Source organism: Varroa jacobsoni, unplaced genomic scaffold, assembly GCF_002532875.2.
Source record: "Varroa jacobsoni isolate VJ856 unplaced genomic scaffold, vjacob_1.0 scaffold_1478, whole genome shotgun sequence".
NCBI lineage: Eukaryota > Metazoa > Arthropoda > Arachnida > Mesostigmata > Varroidae > Varroa > Varroa jacobsoni.
The window spans coordinates 84396-108475 of record NW_019214380.1 but is presented as its reverse complement, the minus strand read 5'-3'; the positions used below and the strand labels follow the sequence as shown (position 1 = coordinate 108475).

At 38.9% G+C, this 24080-nt stretch overlaps 3 protein-coding genes across 8 annotated transcripts; 1 reads left to right on the top strand and 2 right to left on the bottom strand.

Moving 5' to 3' along the window:
• Window positions 1-876: 876 nt before the first annotated feature.
• On the bottom strand, window positions 877-12090 carry LOC111270495 (tRNA-queuosine alpha-mannosyltransferase). Of its 3 annotated transcripts, none has more exons than XM_022850745.2 (9): window positions 11894-12090; window positions 6042-6164; window positions 4365-4477; window positions 3780-3888; window positions 3074-3355; window positions 2758-2899; window positions 2304-2372; window positions 1371-1633; window positions 877-1058 (listed from the first exon to the last, which is right to left on the bottom strand). In XM_022850745.2, the coding sequence occupies exons 3-9, from the start codon at window positions 4444-4446 to the stop codon at window positions 917-919; spliced, it is 1089 nt and encodes a 362-aa protein (XP_022706480.1). In that variant the 5' UTR covers window positions 4447-4477; window positions 6042-6164; window positions 11894-12090; the 3' UTR covers window positions 877-916. The 3 variants fall into 3 exon arrangements, with proteins under 3 accessions (XP_022706480.1, XP_086828631.1, XP_022706481.1); XM_086972505.1 differs by having other exon boundaries at window positions 3209-3355; XM_022850746.2 differs by lacking the exon at window positions 6042-6164.
• sll (adenosine 3'-phospho 5'-phosphosulfate transporter 1) lies at window positions 6501-11887 on the bottom strand. The gene has a single exon (XM_022850744.1). It carries the CDS (start codon window positions 11580-11582, stop codon window positions 10245-10247), a length of 1338 nt encoding a protein of 445 aa, XP_022706479.1. The 5' UTR covers window positions 11583-11887; the 3' UTR covers window positions 6501-10244.
• A 943-nt stretch (window positions 12091-13033) lies between the features above and the next one.
• Window positions 13034-22542, top strand: Galk (N-acetylgalactosamine kinase). 4 transcript variants are annotated; one of them, XM_022850733.2, is made up of 8 exons: window positions 13034-13565; window positions 17377-17486; window positions 17627-17715; window positions 17991-18247; window positions 18576-18846; window positions 19257-19540; window positions 19776-19934; window positions 20225-22542. In XM_022850733.2, the coding sequence occupies exons 3-8, from the start codon at window positions 17665-17667 to the stop codon at window positions 20376-20378; spliced, it is 1176 nt and encodes a 391-aa protein (XP_022706468.1). In that variant the 5' UTR covers window positions 13034-13565; window positions 17377-17486; window positions 17627-17664; the 3' UTR covers window positions 20379-22542. The 4 variants fall into 4 exon arrangements, with proteins under 4 accessions (XP_022706468.1, XP_022706470.1, XP_022706466.1 ...); XM_022850731.2 differs by lacking the exon at window positions 13034-13565 and adding an exon at window positions 13595-13773; XM_022850732.2 differs by lacking the exon at window positions 13034-13565 and adding an exon at window positions 13631-14098.
• The last annotated feature ends 1538 nt before the right edge of the window (window positions 22543-24080 follow it).

Genomic DNA, 24080 nt, shown 5'->3' with positions numbered 1-24080 from the left:
GTTAGACACGATAGTTCATCAAATTTGGATTAAATGCGTTTTCCTCATGTGCTTTTTGTTCTATAGCTATTCTTTCTAAGATTCAAAAACGATGTGTTTATTTTGCTCATTTTTATAGAAATAAACATCAGCAACTTGTCAAGGCCTTTCTATTGAATATATGTTTCACAATCAGCGCAAACGCCGAACGGCGTTACATATGCACGTTTACCCTTACGGTACTGCCGATGGGGAAAAGTTCTAGAAAACTGATAGAAAGAGATAGAAAATAGAAAAATATTGATACAAACCCGTATTTACTACCACTAAAAGAATAATATATACAACAATTTTAGTATATATCTATATACATATGCACACTACCACTATTCAGTTTTGATAACAGTGTTCTGTCTTTGCTACGAATAGTCACTACGATACTTCATTACCACGCAATTGTACCGACCGACCGACCTTTTACAATTGGCGCATTAAAGCTTTGTTCCGTAATCTTCACTGAGGTACATAATATCAAATGCACCAAATCGGAGAGCTAAAAAAGGAGGTCGCTGTAAGTTCCTAGTCTTCGAAAAACCGAACGAGATTGAAATGACAGTTATAAAGCCACTGTTTTAATTAGTGTGCTTTAGCCTTTCCGGTCTCACGCATCTCACACACATCTGCCATGCAAACGTACTATTTCAGATTGGAACATAGCACAGCATCACGTAAGCCACTAAATGAATCAGCTGCTCACCGAACCATTTACTATGACGGGCGTAATGGCCAAAGGTAACTTCCAAAATGTCTTGTTTACGTGAACTTGCTCACGTCGTCCGACGAATACTTCTTAGGTCAAAAATCAAGAGTAGGAAGATTTTACTTAACACAAATTAGTTCAACAACATCAATCGTATTTTATTATTGTGTTATAATTTCAATAAGAGGAATTTTTGGCGGGGGGTGGCATCAACGCATCTTGGTACCCAGCCTTGAGTGAACTCCAGTGGTACTTGCTGAGATCCAATGATGAACATAACCTACGCGGAACCAGTGGCTTACGGCAAAACTCCTTGAGTCTGAAAGCACAATGTCGAAAAAATTGAAACATCTACTTGGAAACGCATTCCTCCTGAGATATAGACAAAAATTCTACTAATAAACAAAAAACATTAGCACAACATATGTTATTTCTTTATAAATAGGATCAACCCTCTGAAGCCTATCGCCTACGTATCATTAATCAAAGTAATAATAACATTTTAAATAATAGAAAAATTAATTACTAAATTAATTTTCGAAAAACTGGAACATTAAATATTATTTGTACATTTCTGCTCGCTAAAATTACTTATGTAAGGTAGTCGCAGTTGCGTTTAAGTCACACCAACTTTTTGACGAGTTGCGCACGTGTATTATAAATGCATCCCTTCGGAAACAGTTCTGGGTAAGAGAGTCGATTCGGTACCAATGGCAGGGCACCCGAAAAAGCACCTTCCAATACCGCTACACCATAGAATTCGTGAAGTGCCGTAGATACGACGATGTCTGAGTTCCGGAGCAATTGCAGAAACTTTTCCTTTGAAGGCGCATAGCCCCAGTGAATGATATTCGATGAGAGGGAGACGCGAGCCTTTTCAAATACTTCTGGAACCTTCAAAAACGTTTTGCGATTTAAGGAAGGTGACAAGATTAGCGGAAGCTACATCAGAAACGTAACTTACTTATTTTGAGCTAAGTCAAAAAATTTTGAGTGCAGTAGGGTAGATTAAATCAAGAACGCCATAACTAAATATGTGTGAAAATAATTCCATAACCATGTATATATATATATATATATATATGTGAAAAAAATGGAAGGTAAGTGTTGATTTTTTGTTTGGGGCTATAGCGACAGCGATTGTGGATGTGTTTAGAACTCTTATCCAAGACTTTGGGAGACTTCTCACCCAAAACAAATTTTTATCGCATTCTCCGGTTGAGCCTAGGAAAACTTCACAATTAGTTGAATTCGGGTAATTTGTAATTTATAAAAGTTCCAATGGCTTATCAACTGCAGTTCAGTTGATAAGCGGTTGATGAACAACACAACGAATAATATAGGTTTACGAAGAAGCCATTAGCTATCGTCTAGATAGTTTCATATCTTATCCAACAAAAAAAAATATGCAAATAAATTTATTCTATTGCACTCTAGGCAAAGGTATAAATAATACAAATCGTCAAAGACGAAAAAAAATATAGAAGTGACTTCACGTAGTAAATACACAATGATCTAACTAAAAAGAAGGAAAAATCGCCTCGCTGTGAAAAGATTCAGTTACCTCATCGTAGCGCTGACCAAGCACTATCAGCTTGAAGTCGCAGCCAGCTTTTTTCAGTTCCTCCATAGCCTACAATGATAAATTGAACAGAGCTTCACAAGTATACGTTCGTATATCGACAGTGTTGTCCCAATTCAATTCGCTAAAGTGCTGTAAATAAAAAAAAACTTGAGAAGCTTTTTGCACTATAAGATATATGTAATTTACGAGCACTTGAAAAAAATCTAGTTTAATGCAGCGACACTCGTTTTCACAAATAGTACGTAACATGTTAATGACACAACCCATATTAATTAGGTTAATTTAGCCGCCAGAAGGTCCCTGAACAGGCACGTTACTCGTTAGCACTAACAACCTATGTTTGGTACAGGTACCTGACATCTGCTGTACATCTGTGCAAATGTATAAATAGGTGCCTTTTTCATCTTTTGGTGGGCTTTTAAATACAACGTACATGAAAGAACTCATCCGGCCCCTTGTCGTGCTCCCAGCGGTGTGGCCACACAATATGTAGGACAGAATTATTCGCAGGCTCCTTGACTCGTTCCAAGGTTATGGGAAAATAGAGCACGGAGCTCTTAGGCTCAATCAGGCTTCTAAATAAAGACAATCAAGCAATGACGGCGAACGTGGCAAAGATAGTAGGTAAGTAATAGTTTTTAAAAGAATGAAAGCGGTTTGTCTGTCAAGGTCTTGTCTTTTACAGAACCTCACCGGCTACCCAAATTTCCTCAGGAGCTTGCAACTAAACTCTACTTGCTTATACAAACCTACACGGCGTATGATAGCCGGGCTGGCTATTAAGGAAAGGGTCCATTTTGTCGAGGAACGTTCTCTTATTAAACTCAGAATTGAAAACAATTTTGTCGGCAGCCAATGCCGACAAAATCTGGTTATAGCCATACTGGTAATCGCAAAGTTTCGGATTTCGAACGGGGTACTCCAGTTGATTTTCATGAAAATACAGGATTTTCTCGCATCCGGCTAGATCTGGTCGCAGTCCGAGTAATTCTGCGAGGTTCGCCACTGAACTTATGAAGAGCCTCTTATACCTGTAAAAACGTTATTAAATATAAGCAGCAAGTGTTGTAGCGTTGAAAGTGGTGAACTAATTTACAATAGTGAAGGGTATTTGTAGAACAATCTTTAGCAGAAATTCGGAAGATTTACTATACTCATTGCTACGGAACACTATCTCTGTAGTATTATAATTATTTTTCTAATTCCACGTTTTCCGCCTCCTTGAGCTATCCTTTTTTGGCCAGAAAGTGTTGAATGATATATTAATAATAAACTGTTGCAATTGCGGGAGGGTGCTTTGTAGCTCATCTCAAAAAGCCCGCAATTATTTCCTATGAAAGTCATAAAAAACTAATACACCCAAATACGAAAACCAGCGCCGATTATGAAACTTTTCATATGCTACAATGATAAATTTAATACATAAGGTTATTTGCATTTGCTGGACAAATTTACCTTTTTCTAGGGATGTTCATCGCTAACCATAGTGCAGAAGTACGGGCTCTCCAGTGCCATTTCTTATCCGTCATCGTCACTAGATCAACCTCCCCTGGTTGCAGACGCTCTTAAACACAAATTAACACGATTTACTGTTAGTTCAGCCGTGTGTCCTGATCTAATTGTATCTTTCAAGATGATACATCTATTAGTAAAGTGGCAAGTGGCCTGTTATTGGTCAATTTACGATATGGTTCATATAATCTTTTTTGTTGGCCAATAAAGGTTTAGAAGTCTCGTGAAGTATATAGCTTACTCTATAGAACTCTTATCGCTAGCTTCAAGTAGCTAGCTATAAGAGTTTAATATTACGCTAAGCTGATGATTCGATAAATGCATTTTCTGCTAATTCGGGGATGGGACTTGAGCAAGCCAACGATATATCACTTTGTATGATATATATTCAAGAGTATCAAAGATATTAAAGTAAAAAAGTGCACCAAATCCATTTAAATTACATCTCCGTACGATAGATGCAAACATAGACAGATTTGTGCTGTACTGGATGTAAGGATTCATCTCTTCTACTCAGTCGAACTTTACCGCTCAAATGATTAACTAGAAGATCCATTAGCTGAGCGTGGGAGCCTCCGTAAAATGCCTCCACAAGCAGAATTTCGGCCATGCTTTCTTAAAGCTTCATGACAGACTTCACTCTGAAACCAAAGCACAATGTATACAATTGTGACCCCAAGTCAATGGCATAATAACAATGTGGAGTTGTCCTTCTTGCAAAAGATTATAAATTATAATCTAATAATAATAACAATGCCAGCAAGTACAACGGTAATATATACAATAATTTAATTAAAAATTTATTATTTATAACAGGGCAAACGTGCATGAATTAGACAAATAATAGTGTAACGATAGTAATGGCAACATTTAACCTCGGCTACCATAGCCATTGAGCAGTTTTTTTTTTAAATAAAAACATTTCATATTGTATAGCATTATATGTGGCGTCTACTCTTTGAACACACACAAGAGCTGAGATACGTTTTTTTTTTTAGCGCAAGAGGTCGTTTAATTCCATAGCGTGTTTTTTTTCAAAATCTTTTTACATAATATTTTTATTAAAAGTGTCACTACTTTGTGTGTGAATAGCTTATGTGCTTTCTTGAATACTCTAGATAAGTACGATTATATTAAGCAGAGCATAATTAGAATTACATGCGCGGTTACACCGCGTTCCTTTAAGATCTCTAGCAATACCTTCATATTCACTGTATCAAAGGTACCCATAAAGAAAAACTTGAGTAGTATTTCCACATGGCCACATCCCACTGGAACCGACTTTAAGCTGAGTTGTGCGTGCCCAAATCCCGGAGATGGTCAGATAGCGTATATGTGCGCAACTTCTTCATTAAGTTATTGCCTCGTCAAGCAAACTTTTGACATTGCTTGGCGTCAAGCAGCATGTTAAAAAAATCAAACGTACAAGTGGCATATCCAGTAACAACATGGGAAATCGGAAATACGGATGCATTCAATGGACCACGTACATTTTGCTTTCACATTACGTTTCAATAGCCACGGCGGCACCATCCGCACGTTCAGCTATAGTGTGTGGTAGCAGCACCTATAATTATAGTGTTGGTCAAACAAATGCTGCACTAAACAGCGTTCTAAACGAAGCCATGTAACATTTTCACACGATTTATTTTACCCTTATCGTACTGCTATCTGTTGACAAAAACACCAGGTGGCCCCATACAGTCGCTACAGCTATAGGCGTTAGCAGCATTACTCCGACAGACCACAAACAAATGTTGTTGTTTCTTTTTGTTATAGTTTTTAGCAATTAGTCAGAAGTCGACTAGCTAAATAAATTGTATGAGAGAGCTAGAATACTACATTTTGCTCTTGAAATTATGGATTTGTAGATCTGATTCATTCAAACACATGTTTACATGTACTTTTAAAAGTACGCAAATTTCGCGTAAACGAAAAGCTAGCCGAAGCAATATTGAAACCAGGAACAGGGCCAGATACATTTAATATGTGAAAAAAGAAAAATTTCACACCGGAAGGCATACGAGCTGACCTAGGTATATGGCCTAATGTCCAGGAGCAGGATTTGCCTGGTAACCTCTTGAAGAACAAAACTACCGGAGGTAATGTGAAATGCAGGAATTACTGCTCAGCTTGCATGCTCTCTGGAACGGAGCAGTTGTTTAGGACGCATTTCTGGGAACCACCTGGAAAATATAGACGCACCTCTTTTGAAGAAGACATTGGCCCTGTTCCGATGTCGTACAGCCGAAGCTCTCAAACCGGATGTTGTTATTTCATACCGCAGAAACTACGTGTTGTACGAGGACTCGTCGAATCGAAAACATGCTGTAAGCATATGAGGTAAAAAAAAAAGTGGCCTGAGCGATTAATTTGCTCGCAAACGACCTCAGGAACATCTGAGATTATGTAATGAAACTTATTGAGGCGTTACTCTGTATACGCTTTATTTAAAAACAGTAAGGCGCAAAAGATATACGTTTATCAAGTACATATTCGGTAAATCGTAGAACTTAATTCAACATATATTGTAAAAGTCGGAATAGCTAGGCTATTCCATTATGAAAAGGTCATCACCCTTTGCAAACGCTAAACAAATTCAGCTTAAAAGGAGAATTAACAGTGTTAGTTGCTAACACCTAATAAATGAAGACATAGTAGTAATAATCGTCGTTTTTTTTCTGTTACGACTTTATTAGTTGTCAGAGTTCAGGTTAAAATAAATATTTAAAATCTAGGGTAGCCCTATCACACCGTCTCTCTGCCTTTATCATATTTTTCGCTAGTTGGCTCTATAAGTTGAACACCATGGCTGAATAGTCGTGCTTATAAATCCTATCTCTGTATTTTATGCCATGTGCTATTTTTTAATAAGAAAAAACCGGGGAACCCTTGTTGAACCGCATCTTATTAATCTTTTGAACGACGCAATCATTTTCAATTAGAGGAGCGCTAAAAATATTCAAAAAAAGCTGCTTCCCAACATGGATTCGTCGCAATCCGCTGAATGCACTACGCTACGAACACGTAAATCTAATATATGTATTTGTCTAGTATTTAAACAAGCACAGTTAAGCACATAAATCGAACACTTTCTTTCTGTATTATCTACGAATATGAGTTAGATACTTTAACACTTTTTTCTTCTAAACAAAATAGTTTTACGATATCTTTAAATTTCATCGACATGTGTACCTCGAAAGGGATGACCTTCGACTGGTGAGGTCGATTGTCTTTGATTAATGGCAGTATCCATAATAAAAACTGCCTTTTAATGAATGAACCTATTCCTGTAAGTACTTAATTGCCTCTGTCCTGGATATCGTATTCTACATGTCACCTAGTTGCCATAAAAAGTGTTAAAGTAAATACTCCTTTGTTCGATTAAAAAGCTATAGTTTTATTTATCTAGTATATTCACAAAGAAAAAAACTTATTCTCACAGCCTTTTTCGCTACCATTATCTAGCTGGCTCACTTCGTTTGCCTTTACTTGCTGTCTCCATTTATTAGATTTCCCGTACTTCCTTTTATACCGTCCTTTAGAGGATTTTTTCTAAAGTCCTGTTTGTTTACACTTTTGAACTGCAAAATTTTTTGTGACAAAATGGCAAGAATTCGATAAGCTGTCCGTTTTTCTTACCACAGCTGAGGGCTGTACGAAATTAGCAAGCCCACAGATCCGTCTAGCCATTAGATCGGTAGCTATTTCTAACCCTTGCCAATAAATACTCCTTATACTCGTTTTGGAATTAAGTATCTCCTTTTCGCAGCTTTTTACTTCCTCTCGATTTAGAGTGGAATCGTGGCAGCATTGAAATTTTTACAGAATATCCATTAGGCGCTCCGCAAGATCAGTGTCGGAGTCGATGTGTCTGTAGCAGGATTACTCCTGCTGTCACTCCTTTACGAGCATCTTTTTTTCAGACTCAATTAAGACTGTAGCGAAAAAACAAGCATTCAGAACACAAATTGGAATCAACAAGAGGTTGATGCGGCGGTAACAACCGTTCAGAGCTCGGTTATCCACGTAACGCCTTTCTAGTATTTACTATTTGAGAATCTAACGATAATTCACTTTCTTCTTCGATATTAACCATGAAAGTGCGCCATTATTACAGAAAAAAGAAAAGTAAAAACCTAAATCCATATACGCTAACGCCGAGTGGCCGACGGTTCATATACAAGAAGAAAACTGTCATAGTCTTATTTAACCTCACGACGGTAAATTCGGCGCAGTTTTAATATCGATCCATTGTTTCATCAACGTCTTTGTCTTAGGCTACATATTTTTGCTTGAAAGCATATAATTAAGTTTGATTTGTTCATGAATACATCCTTCAGTGGATCATAGAAATTCACCGACGTGAAATAAGTTATGTATGATATTATATCATACATTTCTTTACTATGTACAGTTTATATGTGGAAAATATATGTTTCCTTCAATTCGCACAATATACGTTTTGTCTATTTGTGTTACGTATGATGAAGGTGGCGGAGCTTGAAAAGGAGCACGAGCTGGACGAGAGAGCTCGTACCAAAGCTAACTTCACTACGTACGGGTACAAAGTATTCATAGTTCTTAGTGTAACATGACTGGTAGTGGTGATTATGTTGTTGTTCCGCTTTGGTGTTTTCTTGACGAATCTTTTCTCTGATAGTATGATACCAAGCAAACCCAGTAAAACCTTCTCGGCAATAAACACCACCCGCCAATATGAACTGGGCACTATCTGATTACGATCCATACATGCTACAGACGATACTGGTGACCAGGACTGCTATGACAGTCGATCCCTTCTGTCAATATGTTTACGCTTTAGCACTATGAAACCCTTGATTTATTATTATTGCAAGTAGGCGATAATCTGACTGGCAGGCTTACTACGCACAGCGCATCGCTCCATACTCATCAGACTAAATTCATTAAGGGCTTGGTCATGCCAAATTTCGTGAAAAGAGTAGATGTGTATATATATATATATATATATATGTATATATAATAGCCTTCTATACGAACACAGAGGTTGTACATTATGCTGCAAGACAAGAGACAGGAATACTTTCTAGTATCAGTAAACTAGTATACTTGCGCCGTTTTCCATTTAGCTTATTGCAGAAATGTTAATATGTTGTATCTAGTTTGATGTAAACAGGCTTTGTTATACAAAAATGTATGGGCCAGTTTGCGTTGCAAAACGAATGGCACGAAAAAAATATTTTGTCTAATTCTTTCTAACCGAGTGGTCAAACGAAACGTTTGTTCAAGCAAATCAATCACTGAATTACTGATCTACGTATAAAAGGCCTAACATGAGCTCAGTTTACTCTATCTGTGTCCCACAATATTTTATTCTCTACTGAGAATTTCTAGCTGAGGCCACTGAGGCTAGTCCCTTTTTAGGTAGCACGTCTTATTTACAGTACCAATATTTATCGTATTGATCGTTGGATCGTTCGCTATTTATTATACAGACGAGTTCTTCCGTGCCACTGTCTTATGAACGTCTGACAGAGCACACTTTAGTTATCTAAGTAGGGCTCACTTTGCACGTGTGAAGCTTGTCCCATAACTATCAGATTCTCAATATGGATATATGGTTGGATATATATTGGAATTGGGAGACTTGTAATCAATCTGTCTTGTAGAAACGTCCACGTTAACGGCTACCTCTAGCAGCCAGCATTGCGACCACGTAAGTAGTGTCACTTTAATAAAAAAATATTATACTACATTTAAAAAACTGAAAAACAAAGCATGAATCGAGGCATACGTTCAAATATCCGTAAATGCATTATTTTGGTGTTTGGATATGTTTAAAAAACATGCGTCCAGTTAAATCCTATCTATGAAAGTTGTTTTTTGTCATAAACCACGAACTGTCTTCTCAGTACCGATTATATAAATCCAAAAATATACAGCAGTTTTTCTAAAGCGTAGATCACGGCCTAGAATGATAGACGGTTTTAATCTCGCTGCTAAACAAAATCACGAGGTTCGTTATCGATCTGTCACCATTCATATATTTTTCAATACATGACTATGTAACCCAAGGAAATCCAGTTAGATATTATACCGCTACCAAAGTCGACAAGAGAGACACAAAATAATAAAGAATATGGGCAAAGTAATAAGATTTGATCTCATTATTCATGCAATATTACAAAACGACAACGAATACATTAGAGTTAAATTGCATCAAGGTCTGTCTCAAGTAAATTTCTTTTTATCGTCATTTAATGTGTCTACGTTTTCTACGTACGAGCAGATTCCTTCTAATATAAGATATCGCTTATAAAAAGTTTATCCGTTGATCTTAGTACGAGTGTGAGTCCTATAGAGCAGTCACATCCTACAATTGAACGAGTCTACAATACATCAGATATTTTTTTTTTTTTTTTTTTTCTAGACAGTTTCCTCCTCTCGTTGTTGTGCCACTAGTCGTTCCTGATCAGGATGTTCGTACTGTCCATTACGCGTAGCTGGTTTCATCGGAGATCCTCCTGTTCCAAATCGAACACTTGCTGGCTTCCGTTTCCGCCGTTGACCGTACCAGATCTTGAAGAAAATAGCAGTAAAAATGATGACCATGCCGGTTATGCCGAGCGCATCGATACTGTGCCGATAGATCAAGCACGATAGAGGGATTGCAACTGCCTGCCGGATTGTCATCATAATAACAAAAGAAACTGGACCAAATTGTGAAATTGTATAGAACACAAACAACTGTCCGGTAGCCGAACAAATCGATAGCACAATACAGTCGTAGGCAAACATGTAGTGCGTCGATGCGAACCGCAGTGACGTCATGAGTGCGCCCTGCTGCAGAAGTGACACAAACGTTAATAACGTAGAATAGAGGTTAACTCCACACATCATCTGAATGAAGGACATCTTGTACTTGTTGAATAGTTCGCCCTGCCAGTTCGATGTGAATGAATCAGTAAGCATGTACGTGGCAAGTATGATCGCTCCGGAAAATGAAGTTGATTCGACCCGGGGCTTGTTTGAGTTGACGGGCCTCGATAGCAGAAACATGCTCATGCCAAGCGAGATCATTACCGCGACAACGTATTCGTAATTTTGGTAGCTCTTCCGCGACACAACTTTACCCATCAGCATAACGGGAATGATTTTCGAAGCTTTGGCAAGGACTTGGGTAGGGAAAGAGACGAATTTAAGCGCCTCGTATTGGAACCACGATGAGAGGACGTTGGAAAACGAGCAGTAGAAGTACTTATAAAGGGGTGCCGTGTGCGGGGGTTGCTTTGGAGCGACAACAAGATAGACGGCAGCTAATACGAATGCTAAAACTCGATTAACGAACACGAGAAATTGTGAGTTGTTAAACGACTGACCAGTCTCCGACGCGTTCGAATAGTATTTTTGGGTCATGATTTTTTCCTGAAGTACGCCCCATGTCAAGTACGACACCTGCAGTCCGATGAAGCAAAAACTCAGGACGAAAGCTTTACCTATAAAAGTGCGTTGCTTCTCCGTTGGCTGCTCGGCCGAACCGCGGAGTTCCAATGAGACACGCTCGTAGTCGAGTTTACCGTACACCAAAAGTCGGGAAAATCTCACCAGCCAGTTCCTGCGGTTTTTCTCACTTTGGCATAACTTATTCTTCTTGATATACCATACGAGAAGAAACATGGGTAATGCTACAGTGGCATAACCTATTACATTGAACACAAGTCTTAACAACCAAAAATTCTCCATTGATGGCTCCATATCGCCCATATGCTCGGAGGGTAGCTTGAGCTGATGGATTCTCCCTTAAAGTTGAAAACATATGAGCGATTACGGGCGTTCTTCCGTGTTTGTTTCTGTCGCTGTCTACAGTGTCGAGTGGAAACCCTTACAGAGGCATCATGGACCCTAGCAGACATTCATCCTGCAGCGTTCATGTACGCTGCTCAGACTAACAATGAAGAACGGGCCGCCTCGTCCCTCGCCTATATTACTATTACATACTTATTCTGCAGATAGATATATAGATATTCTATCCTGACGCCTCTTTATTGCTCTAATTAGTCAGGAGTAACAATTACCTCTTTCTTGCCTCGCAGGCACAGCACGCAGAAACGGTTCTTGTAAAACGCGCTCGCAGTTCACTCGCCAGCAAGCTCCAGCCCGTACACAAGATAACTGCTATGCCACCGTGGACACGGAGAAACTCTACAAGAATAGCTGTTATTGGCTAACTACTGGCGAACATCTGGTTGCTCCGTGGGCGACGCCATATTTGTTTTGATGACGAAACACGTCAAGAGAGAAAGAGAAATGGAGAGAGCAAAAACCTACGGGTGTACGGAACTGGCGATTCGCTGCCAACTAAGTGTAAAGCTTTTCAAGCGATTGTTGTTTGGCGGGGGGGGGGTATAAAAATGTATAAAAAATACTTCTCGTTCAAGAACTTTCTTGAACTTCCAGCCACTAGCTTCCTAGAATGGCTCAAAATACTTTACGTAGTATCCTACACAAATGTATTTCACAAAGCCTTTTCATGTAATGCAACACGGTATTTTGGTTGTCTGCCTTGGTGTGTGTATTATAGTTCGACCCAATATCAGAGCTTAAAGTTACTGCGAAATATCATAAAGAGAATATCTAATTCTTTATTACAGTCAAACCGTTGGATTAGTTTACCGTTAGCTAATACTTGTAGTCTAAATTGTTTAGGTTTTAAGAAATTAATCTGATTCATTGGTCTTCCGTACTGAATGTAACTGGCCTCGCGATAAGGTCCTCATCCAACCTAAGAGTACATCCAATGAAACTGCTCTAGGTTTTGCCGAAATTACAAGCTAATACCTTACGACTTTACTCTAGTCATATGGGTATACGTTTGGAGTTAACAACAGGGAAACTCAGGAGCATTTCAAAACTTCAAATCAGATCATCTGCTCCCAGATCACCCCTTTGTGCATTCATTCGTTTATAAAATATTAATAATTATTTAGTGCGATCACAGTTGAACTACGGAAAATGAACGTGTTAATTTTTAATATTATGCAATAATAAATAGTAATAGTTAAATCTTATTGGGATGTATTACTGTACTATTTTTCCTGACACGATAGAAAAAGTGTTTGAATTTCTCCGACTTCTCCTGCGTTAAATTTAAAAAACAATTAAAAGCCCGTTTGAGAAGTTTTATTGTACTGGTAAAAGCAATTAGGTTTTCCAAATCATATCTAAGATGTGGTTTCAAGTAAGCAAAATACTCCAAGCGTGTCAATGTAATGCCGTTTTACTATAAACAGAAATTATTATGTTTCCATAAATCTAGCACCCGATTATAAAGGATTAGGCTCCTGATCGAGCAGAGGCAGCATGTCGACTAAAGATTAGTGCTTATCACGCTCAAGCTAGCACCTATTTGCTGTCTATTATCCGGCTTGTTGCAATCTATCATACATATTGTTAGTCATATGGATAGTCATTTTTCGCGCACTCACAGTGAGTTCGATTTGCACCAAGAAAGCATACGGCATAGGATGCGACAGGGTCCTACCATCTAAAAAGAACCAGATTCCCGCCTCTACTGGGAGCGCGAGAGCGGAGCGGCCGCCCTTCTGACATGTGCTGCCGTTTTTGTTTTTGTCGTTGTGGTTGCAACACCATTTGGCTAGTGCCGCCTTAAGCGGTGCTCTTGAATGTCTTTCCTGTAGGCATTGGCACGAATACGGCGTACCGCTGGAGAGGACCCAATACAGAAAGGTAGGCAGCCTTGCGCACGGACATGCTCACCTTCCAACATCCGTAAATTACTCTTGGCAGAATCGAATGCTTACCTAAGACGTATCTTTTACAAACGAACATCGCACTGCAGTGGCCGGCTTTGAAGGATTGCCTCTCCCTCGATGCCGTCAGTGCTATGGCAACAGCGGTCGCTAGAGGCTGTTTGGAAAACGTTCAGCAAAAAGTGGTATACGTTCGATATATTCTAGCATGTTATTAAACGAAATCTCTCTATTCTCCACCTTAGAGCCATTCTATGGGTGTAATCACAGCTTTCACAATCGAGACGGCATCGCCGCCTTTTTTGGCCATACTCGTTTGACGCTAGATTCCCGTATATGTTTACAATCAACTAATCCACTGAATCAGTTTTGAGTGACAATTCAACGAGGAGTGTTCAAGTTCATAAAACTCTGTTCACTCAGAAGGCAAGCGCTTTACAGTAGAATTGTGTTTTCCTACGACTAGAGAAAGACAAATCGTGTGGAGTTTTCTCATCACAACAACATGAGGTTGGTACCTGATGACTTTCGACATAAAAATTATCGGGGTAGTTATAGGTTTTTTTTTTTCGGTTTTTGCGGCGTTGTATTCTTATAGTTGAACAGATGGATTATGCTTGCTGTTCAGACTTCGGTACATGGATTTTTAGTGCCTGCTAAAAGACAACCGATTGACTGTTTGAATCGAAAAAAGTAAAGCCACGGCAAAGGTGTACACGCCTTTACTCGTTATGAAGCACATACCACCGTATACGATTTTTTAAGCAGTGCGTTACATAACGAAACTGAAGTTAACGCTCATGCGCTTCTATATGCAAAATCTATATGCCGGTAAGAGGTGACGCATAAATTAACGTCAAACGGTAGTACTTGTATAATCAGAGGATCTGTTACGGTACTCTCAGAAGCATTGAAATTTTACATTGCCGATAGATTAATATCTCTGAACGCCGTCAGCTGGGGTGAACAGTCCGTGCGTATTTAATTAATGCGTATTAATTATTAATCAGTTAATGCGTATTTATTTATATAATTCTAAGTAGCACGTATTATGGGTATTATTGTACTTTATATATAGTTTATAATTGTTTATTGGGTATAATTGTTTGTTTTTCATTATTAATAAAGGGTAAATTGCGCTAGCTCATTGTTGAGGACGGTAGAACATGGGCAAAATTCTCGCAGGTTTAGGTGGTTGTTTATTATTATTATCATCAATTCGAGATATTGTAACTTGTCGATAGATAGTCGAAGATACGTATGACAAAACATCGTAAAAGTAACTCCGACTAAATTTAAAAACGGTCAAGGCTAACCTCGACATTGCCAGTTCTTCAAGGTCGTTGACGGTGCTAAATTTAATAAGCCTCGTGTTGCTTCGATATGATACATCCAACGTCTGATTATTGCAGCAAGAGAGGTGAAACTTCTGCTTAATAATACGTATGTACAATGAAATAAATTAGGCTTTATCAATTCGGTGGCTGATCAGCGACGGAAACGGCGATGGTCCTCGCGAGTCATTAGTAGTAGTGGAGAAGCAACAGTGATTTCGGACGCGAATGACGAGTGTTCGGGTAGCTTTGTTTAAGGTCATCTAATAATAAATACAAAAGCAGATATCAGAGCTCTGCGTGCTGATATGGGGTAGACGTATCATCGCACATGAACAAGACAACGTTCTGTAAATCGACTAACCGCAAGATGGTCACATATCCTACGGGACGTGTAACATCTGGAATACTGAACTGTCAACAACGCTATTCATTGTTGTCGTAGGGCGTAGGGCGGTTGTTCTGAGCGCGGTTGATGAGCGAGGGGAGCCTTTATCATTAACTGGCAATTTTTAAAATGCATCACGGAAACACTCTAGCAAAAACAAGTAAAGCATAACTAGTCACTAGACGTTCGAACAGTTTAGGAACAGATGGCCGATATGGCAAAACTATCGTACGATACAAAAGCCACAACAAGGAACGATCAAACAGCAAAGAGAACTGGTTATGCCAGTATACGATAAAATGTATTTACAGAAACAGGAAATTGGTTATCGGGCTCTCCAGGTAAGCCGGTCACAGCGTCGCTTCAAAGGAAAGTGGCACTTGAAGCCCGACGCGCCCATTCACTGCCGTTCCACAGTAAAATGCAGATGACGATTATTTCGTTAACTCTATTTTCATGCTATTACCTACTACATCGTAAAAGTGCATCCTTATCATTGTTAGCTTTGTCCGTCGAGCTTTCTTAACATTTTCGGTATATATATATATATAACGAGCCGTTATAAAGATCAACGACTGCCAGTCAGACGGTACAACCTCAGCGTAATAAAAAGCTTCAAAAAATACTTAGGGAAATTTTACATTGAAATAAAATTGAAATTGTAGATATTTGAAGTGAAATCTAAAATGTGTGTACAGTTCCGGCTACTTTCACAATATGGGAAAAGGACTAATAAAATAAAAATATTGGCAACTGTTTGTAATGCTAAGGTGTGGAAAAGCATTGATTATTTTCCTAGCTGAATGACTCTAAATCTCAGCCAATACGAGGCCAATAAATTCTAGCATTAACCTCCGACTCATTGTTCTCAGTTACAAACAGCTGAACAGCGTTTTCTAAAACCCTATAACACTTTCCAGTAATTGTCTTATTTAGATCTTTGACAAACTGGATCGTCTTTATCTGTTACTGTTTGTTATTTTTATTGTTATCCTCTTTATTTTGTTATTAGTGTAACTTACAACTAGCATCATTATCGGCATGATTTATCGTATCATGCGTATATTCCTTACCTCATCGAAGTCTTCCCAGGTTGCTCCACCAGCATAGAAACTCCATCACTGGTAATAACTAACGCTGTAGTCGATGCAAATACTCAGTTCGCCGTGCGAAGCGGCAGAATCGACTGTAGATTAGCAATGCACCACTGAGTACCTAACTCCTTGACGAGGAAAAACAGAAACGAAGTCTAAAGTTCTTTACTGCCGTTGCGGCATTACAAATCAGTCAGAGGCGCGTGACTCTGTACGTGCGGCGATGCATCTACGGTGAAGAAACTTCGGATAGCATCGAAAAAGAGGTCAGCATAGAACGGCACGCCAGCGAATTCAACCTACTGTGCCTGAGGGACCGCTGAATCTGACGGCACAGACACTGTTTCTGGGCACGGGCTAATTTCGCTCAAGTTGACATTGAATCAACGAGCAATCGATTAAGTGGATGGCGTTTCGTACTGAGTCAGAAGGTGAACTGACGCTGATCCCAGCTGCCGACATTAGGCCTACTGCGCTAAAATGCCGCTAACATAACCTTGATAAGAAGTTAGTAGCAGGTGGTAATGACGACAATTAACGTAGTATTAGTTATCGCTCCTCGGAGATAGGAGCAATCAATCGAGTAATTATTGTATTGAGAAAAATATATGCATGTAATTATTGTATAATAGGTGCCATCCTGTTTTATCACGCTATAGGAGCGCGGGTTAGTTATGTACGGATTGCATAACATGTATCGCCCTATCGAGTCTAGGCACACAAAGACGCTTCTGCGAGCTCTTTTCGATAATTTTTACATCGGTCGCATTGCTCTCTAAAACGGCTTCCACCACATGAACATCTGTGTCTTTATTATGCTCATTGATTACATTAAATTAAACTCAGCAGGATTAAGGGTAGCCGGAAGTTGATTAGTCCAACACAGAAAATCTAAGTTACATGGATTTACTTTTTAGAACTTTTTTTGACCGTGAGATTATCTATGAGGGCCGATTTTCTATCCAATTGCAGTATCGACAAACAGAGCGTGCGTATTCAAACCCTTCGCAAAGAGTTTCAGCGGGTGTACGGCGGTCCGGCAGACTTTGTTGTGCGCGCTCCAGGCCGAGTCAACATCATCGGTGAGGAGTTATTGAATTTCTGTCGCGGCAGCTCAATGGGAAGGCAAAAAGTAGTCATAGAACATTAACTCTAAGTTCATATAATAGAAGCAGCTTGCATAATCACATGGTGTCTGTTGTAACTTTCGCTTGAACATTAGGCGAACACATAGATTACTGCGGGTATGGGGTCTTCCCTATGGCTGTCGAGCAGGACATACTCGTGGCTGCGGAAAAAACGGATTCGAATGTACGTTCTACGACCAGTTGAACCTTACGGAACTGTATCTCTTTCAATGTTAATTTTTGTCGGTTTGGAAAAATCTTCCATTTTATTTAGTTAATATTATTCGTAATTTGAGTGACTGTTCTACTGTTATATATCAGCTCGCTAATTTCTTGTTTTGTTGCATTCAAATATAACTAGCTTATTTTGATAAAGGAAATATTTACAAACGGAAACAGCCTTTTTGCTCTAGTGTATCATGCATGTGGTGCATAATCATTGATGGTTATGTTTTTCAGACTATCGAATTGAAAAATATGGAATCAAGGTACCCCGATTTTAGCTGCTCTTTAAATGACATAACTATCAATTCATCTTTGCCTTGCTGGTTCGACTATTTCCTGTGCGGGGTTAAGATAATCCAGGAACGATTTCCTAAGACCCCGTTTCCTGGCGTTCGTTTCTTGATTCAAGGTTCTGTGCCGCCAGCGGCGGGACTAAGTTCTAGCAGTGCTTTGGTTTGTTCCGCTGCCTTGGCAACAATGAACGCAATCGGGTAAGTCTGCTGGGGCTAACTGTACTATTTTAATCAATGATTTTTGTACGCAAGTCCCCTATCCTTATTTTTTTTTCTATAGCATACTCCAATTGAAAAAAACATGAAAATTTGCTGGCTAATCTAATTGAGCGTGCCGGTTAAAGCGAATGTTGCTCTGCGATTAGGTCAAGGCAAACTAAGCTTTTCTCTACCAAAGATTCTATTTTAATGTGGTCGAGATTCATTGTTAGGAGATGCGTTCTTTTCTAAACAAACCAAATTGTTTTTTCCATCCGCCTTTGCTATTACGAAATTTTCGGAACGGGTCATTTTTCGGCTATATTAGAGAAGATCTTCCCCGCACTGAGCTAGCATCATTATGTGCGAAGTGTGAATGCTATGTGGGGGTCGAGGGTGGAGGAATGGATCAAGCAATCTGCCTTCTAGCGGAAAAGGGCTCCGCAAAACTCATCGAATTCGAGCCCAGGCTTACAGCTCAAACCGTCCAACTGCCCTCTACTGCAGTATTTGTGGTAGCCAATAGCCGTGTCGAGATCAACAAGGGAAACACTTCGAATTATAATACCCGAGTGGTCGAGTGCAGATTAGCTGCTCAGGTAAAAACGTTACATTCTACATAATAGTCTTTTGCATTTGAGACTCATTCGTGATCATAGTTCAATCAGAAAGTGTTTGAATTTCCGTCCCAAGAGGGCACTTATGTGCCGTTATTCAAATTTATTCCATGTTTAAAACGAAAATAAGACAAACGATTCGTTTAACCCATTGCTTTACAATGTATTTATAAGTAAACATTTTCCACCCGATTTTCTATTTTTCATATGAACTGATCGCTGATTCGAGCTGGACAAGCGACTGATTTTGAAACAATGGCATGCCTCGCAAATACAAACAAAAAAAAAAGTTTAAACTGTCCACCTATGTGGACGCTGTACCGTTTCTAGCCAAGCATTTATCTGCTATTTTATGTATGCATTAACTATTTTTTTTTTTTGCTGTGTTTTAGCTCATTTTAAAAGAGAGTGGTGAGGAATGGAAAAAGCGAGTTCGGTTATACGATGTCCAGAAATGCCTAAATCTTTCGCTGGTGGAGTGTGCAGAGCTGGTGCAGAAGATCCTTCATGTTGAACCCTATTCGCTGGAGGAACTTTGTAGCATATTCTGCATGTCTAAGGACGAGTTTAAGTTGTGGGCATTGTCAGAGAAAACTATGAATCTTACCAATTTTCAACTTCACAACAGGGCTCTTCACGTCTATCAGGAAGCTCACAGAGTATATCAATTCAAACAGTAAGTTGTATAAAATTTTTACGAATTTTCGGATAATCTGTTCCAATGTTTATGCTGCGCTACGAAATTTAAAGTAAATTAAATAAAAACGTGTTCGTGTACCTTAATCAAGCAGCAGACGTGAATCGGTGCGCTAACTGAAATTACTATTCCCGGCACAAGACAATGCATATGTGTTGATTGCACACCCAGTCGGCATGCAATGCACTATAAACTGTACATTTTCTATTTGCAGAGTTTGCGAGGCTGGTGACGTGAACCGTATGGGAGAGCTGATGTCGCAAAGTCATGCCAGCTGTCGGGACCTCTATGAGTGCTCTCATCCTCTACTCGACAAGCTTGTTGCAATCTGCTCTCAGAATGGAGCTCTTGGATCGAGGCTTACCGGGGCGGGGTAAGCAGCATGGTTATCCGAATTTAGTTACTAAATAGCTGAAATTATCTGTTTTGCCTATCTGACTATTGCGTAGTTGCTAATTTTAGCCAAGTTTGCCTGTAAATTAGAGCACAGCTTCAATAAAACATAGTCCGATTAGTATCTAGCCCCTAAATATATTTTTATGGAGACCTCTGTACCGTGCAAGTGAGTCTTAATTAGGGTTGGATTTGAGATATTATCATTACTATAAGAAGGTATCTTTGTCGTATTGCTTTTACCAGTATCATACTTTATTTGTTTTCCAGGTGGGGGGGATGTTCTGTGACTCTAGCGACAGCATCGAAAGTACCACTGATCGTCGCTGCTCTTGAAAGACACTTCTACAAGCCACGAGGCCTGGCTACCCAAGAAAATGTTTTCGTATCGACTCCGGCGGCCTGTGGCAGAATCTTTACGTAAAAAGTGCTGTCGCAGAATGTTATTTAAATATCATAATTACATAAGTAATTCTGACTTCGCGCTATCCTTTAATGTCAAGCATAATTGAGCCATTCTTGATAACATGTTTCTAGGGTTTAGAAACTTGTTTACTATACGGCAGTCGGCACAAGTTATAACCACATCGTGGAGTGTATAATAATAATATAAAAGATTAATGTTAACTAAATATTCAGTATTACTGCCCAACAGACCCATCGTAGCTTCAATCAAAATTGACAACCATATCGGTATTATACATACAGACGATGGGTCTCGGCATTACGGAAGTATTGTAGAAAGACAGAAATTCAAAAAAGATCAAGGTTTTCATGGCTCGTCGTAATTTTTTTATTACGGGGTCATATTCGTCGCGGAAGTGTGCGGATCTTTATATAATAAATCGCATAATTTGGAACGGGGTTGCATGTGCATCTCCACCGAAAATTTTTTATATTTAATAACGTAGTGAATACTTGAATGTTATTATTGAAAGAAAGATGGGGGTCCTGGAAATGTATGGCGTTATAGAAGGAGTCGAATATTGTTCAATGCGTACCTCGTAGAGTTCGCGATTTTATATGACTGTATCACCAACATCTATAAATGTTTGTTACATTGCGTCGTAAAAACCTGTTATTTGATTTCTATCGTTAAATCAGTATATGTTCAATTTCAGATTTCAGTGTATTATATACCTGCGGAACCGTACACTAGAGCAAAACTAAGCTATACCAGTAGGAAAAAATGCAATGCTTTGGTAGAGTTATGGTCTTGAATAGAAAAAGTTGACCTAAGATTTTTATTTAAAGAAAACACTATTTTTTGCGCATGATTGTTATATAAGTCGTAATCGAAAATTAACCGTTGCATACTGTAACTAGTAGAGGCCTGTGTTTTAAACGTTCCCCTAGCAAAAGAAGCAGTGGGTCTTACTTTTAACGCCAGCCTTTTACTGGATACAGCTTTGAAGCGAATTATTCGACTGAATAATTTAGATATGGTAAGAGCCAGTTCATTATATGTCGGTATAAACACAGATCTATCGGTTAATGGGTGCGACATCTTAGACGATTTTAACAATATGATTAAAAAGCATTGTTGTTAGACATGTCAATATTCCCGTCAAATAGGTACCTTCGAGTTTTGTTTAGAAACGGCAACAATATATGGACTCCTCACAAATTCATCCCCATATTTGCGCTTCGCCCCACGTTCGCCCAAGATTTGCTTCGGCAGAAAATCTGTTCTTTCAATTGGATGACTTCAAAAATTCTTATAGGATTTTTTTAGAGATATACGAGCTGGCGTCATTCAACTAGACTTAGGAGCTGACAAGAGTATTCGATAGCATCTTTGACCGAACGCTTTAGTAAATAGCATTCGTAAAGTAATATCATATACTCTATATGCTGTAAGGGCTGATGTTATTCAACTAAAAGTGAAAAATGCGAAAGGAAATTTGAACTGGATGCGCCAACTCGAAATACTCTTGGGGGTACATCTTTACGTCCGTAAATAGTTTGCGGCTGGCAAACAGGGTAAACTACCACACTATAGATTGCGCTGTTCGTGCAGGAGTCACTGAAAAGGCGTTTGCTAACGAAAAGATCAGGGGCTATCTTTCACATCATAAGGGATTTCTTCTCATGCCGGACTTCCTTCGCAGAACGGCCTTGATGAAGGTGTCTTGGCCTAATTTGGCTACTTCGTTTTAGCTTAACTATAATAGTCACTTTGGTGTCACAATCTTCATACGTGAGTACGCGTATGCTCTCGATTTGTCCGGCAAACTTAGTAGATTCATATACGAAGGCTTTACTTGTATTAGAATTATTAAGAACGGTGTTGGATATTTTGTGCACTAGCTTTAAGACGACTAGAGATTGCCTCAAATTGTTATTGTTTAATGATGCCGAAGCGACGCCAACGGCGCCACCTGGTTTCATAGAGGAGTTTAGAACAATGACATGGTGATCATAAAACGTGTCCTCCTTTTTTGACGCGCTAAAGTTAGGATCCTGATTGCTCGTAATTGTAAAATAACGTAAAACTTGTTGACATACAACTGTGAAAATACTAGTAATACCGAAACTGTCTTTTCAGATTATACTTGACAGTAAATTATTGTAAAATATGTTTTTAATCACACTTGTGTAATCATCTACCAATTTTTATATTGGTGTAGTTATCCGATGATTCTTGAATGCCCGCTAATTTGACTACGGACAGCAGCGCCATGATCGTCGTTGTGTTATTTTCAGATATCGGTATCGGATGCAGAGCGCTTAAGAAATGAAATGCAGCTGTTGTAAAAGATGTAACTCGTAACCAGTGCGAAAATAGATTAATATATCTGCTGCTCTTACTGAGTATTTTTAGCAAAAGAAAGCCTATCATAAAATGAGACACTACCTGACAGCACTTTTCAGCATTCTTTAACAATTCCGTATAGGTTCTAAATTCTTTTTTATCACAGAAATATAGTTATTGTAATTTTGGCCTGATAAACGTTAGTGGGAAGACGTACAGTGAAAAAATTGTAATTATTCATTCTGAGCAGAAGCCATGTGAAGCAATTCTTGTCTTGCCTTCAAATGGCGTACTAACCTCAATCAAATGTAGAGAAGCGTAGCTCATATCAGCCTCGTACGTATTGGAACGGCTTGTTAGAACAGCTTCAGGCCTAGCTTTGAAACAACAGTGAGGGGAAAAGTCAAGAACATGGTTACATAAGGGCTCAGCCCTTTTGGATCTGCCCTCATATTTAAATAGCTCGATTTATTTTAACTATAGACGTCCCGCCCTCGAAAATCGTCCGTAGTCATAGCCTTGAATCCGTATGACTTGACTGACAGGTAACGGCGCCTCTGTTCCGTTTGTCATTCATTCTGCAGTTTTACTCACGCACGTTCCCGTATTACATTAATCCCGTGTTTTTCTTAGGGAGTGATATAACCATTATAGAAAATTTTCCGATATACATATAACGATCACATTGTCTTTGTTATAATACACACAATAATGATAGTTATACATTATTTTTTTTTGTTTATCCATACAAATTGCAAAATATGTTATGAGGGCGAGAAGACCGTTGAAAGTTTGTTGTCGTTACATGCCCTCGTAACTGTGAGAAGATGCATTTTATTGAGCTAAGTTATTGAGCCACACTTCCGTCTTTCCTTGTATCTGTACAAGAAATCATCTATTGTAGATAGTTTGTACTTTGTACCGTAACACTATCTTGCAAGTTGTCACCTATGTAAGCCTTGCCTTAGCAAAATCTATGTACGTCTTTGTGTACAATCATACGTACAGGGCCTTAAGAGAGATCTCCCTTTCTAGAACTCTCCTTCCCGTTGATGAATAATTACAATTGAATTATACCTTTTGGTCGGTATAGCTTTGTAGCGTCGAAAAGAAGTAGACGTTGTCGGACTGCCCAAAACGCGTCATATTCTTCTAGTACTCGTTTGCTGTTTTAAAACATTGCACAGTAAAGCAATATATTTAACTAAGAAGCCTTGAGCTTCATCTGAACAAATTCGCTTTCATCGTTGAGGTGACGTTGGAGTCGAAACGTTTCAGGCTTATCAAAATATGTAATACTTGAATAAGAACAATATTAATGGTAATAGTGTCGCTAGCAGATACTTGGTAAGCGGCATCCTTGCGGATATA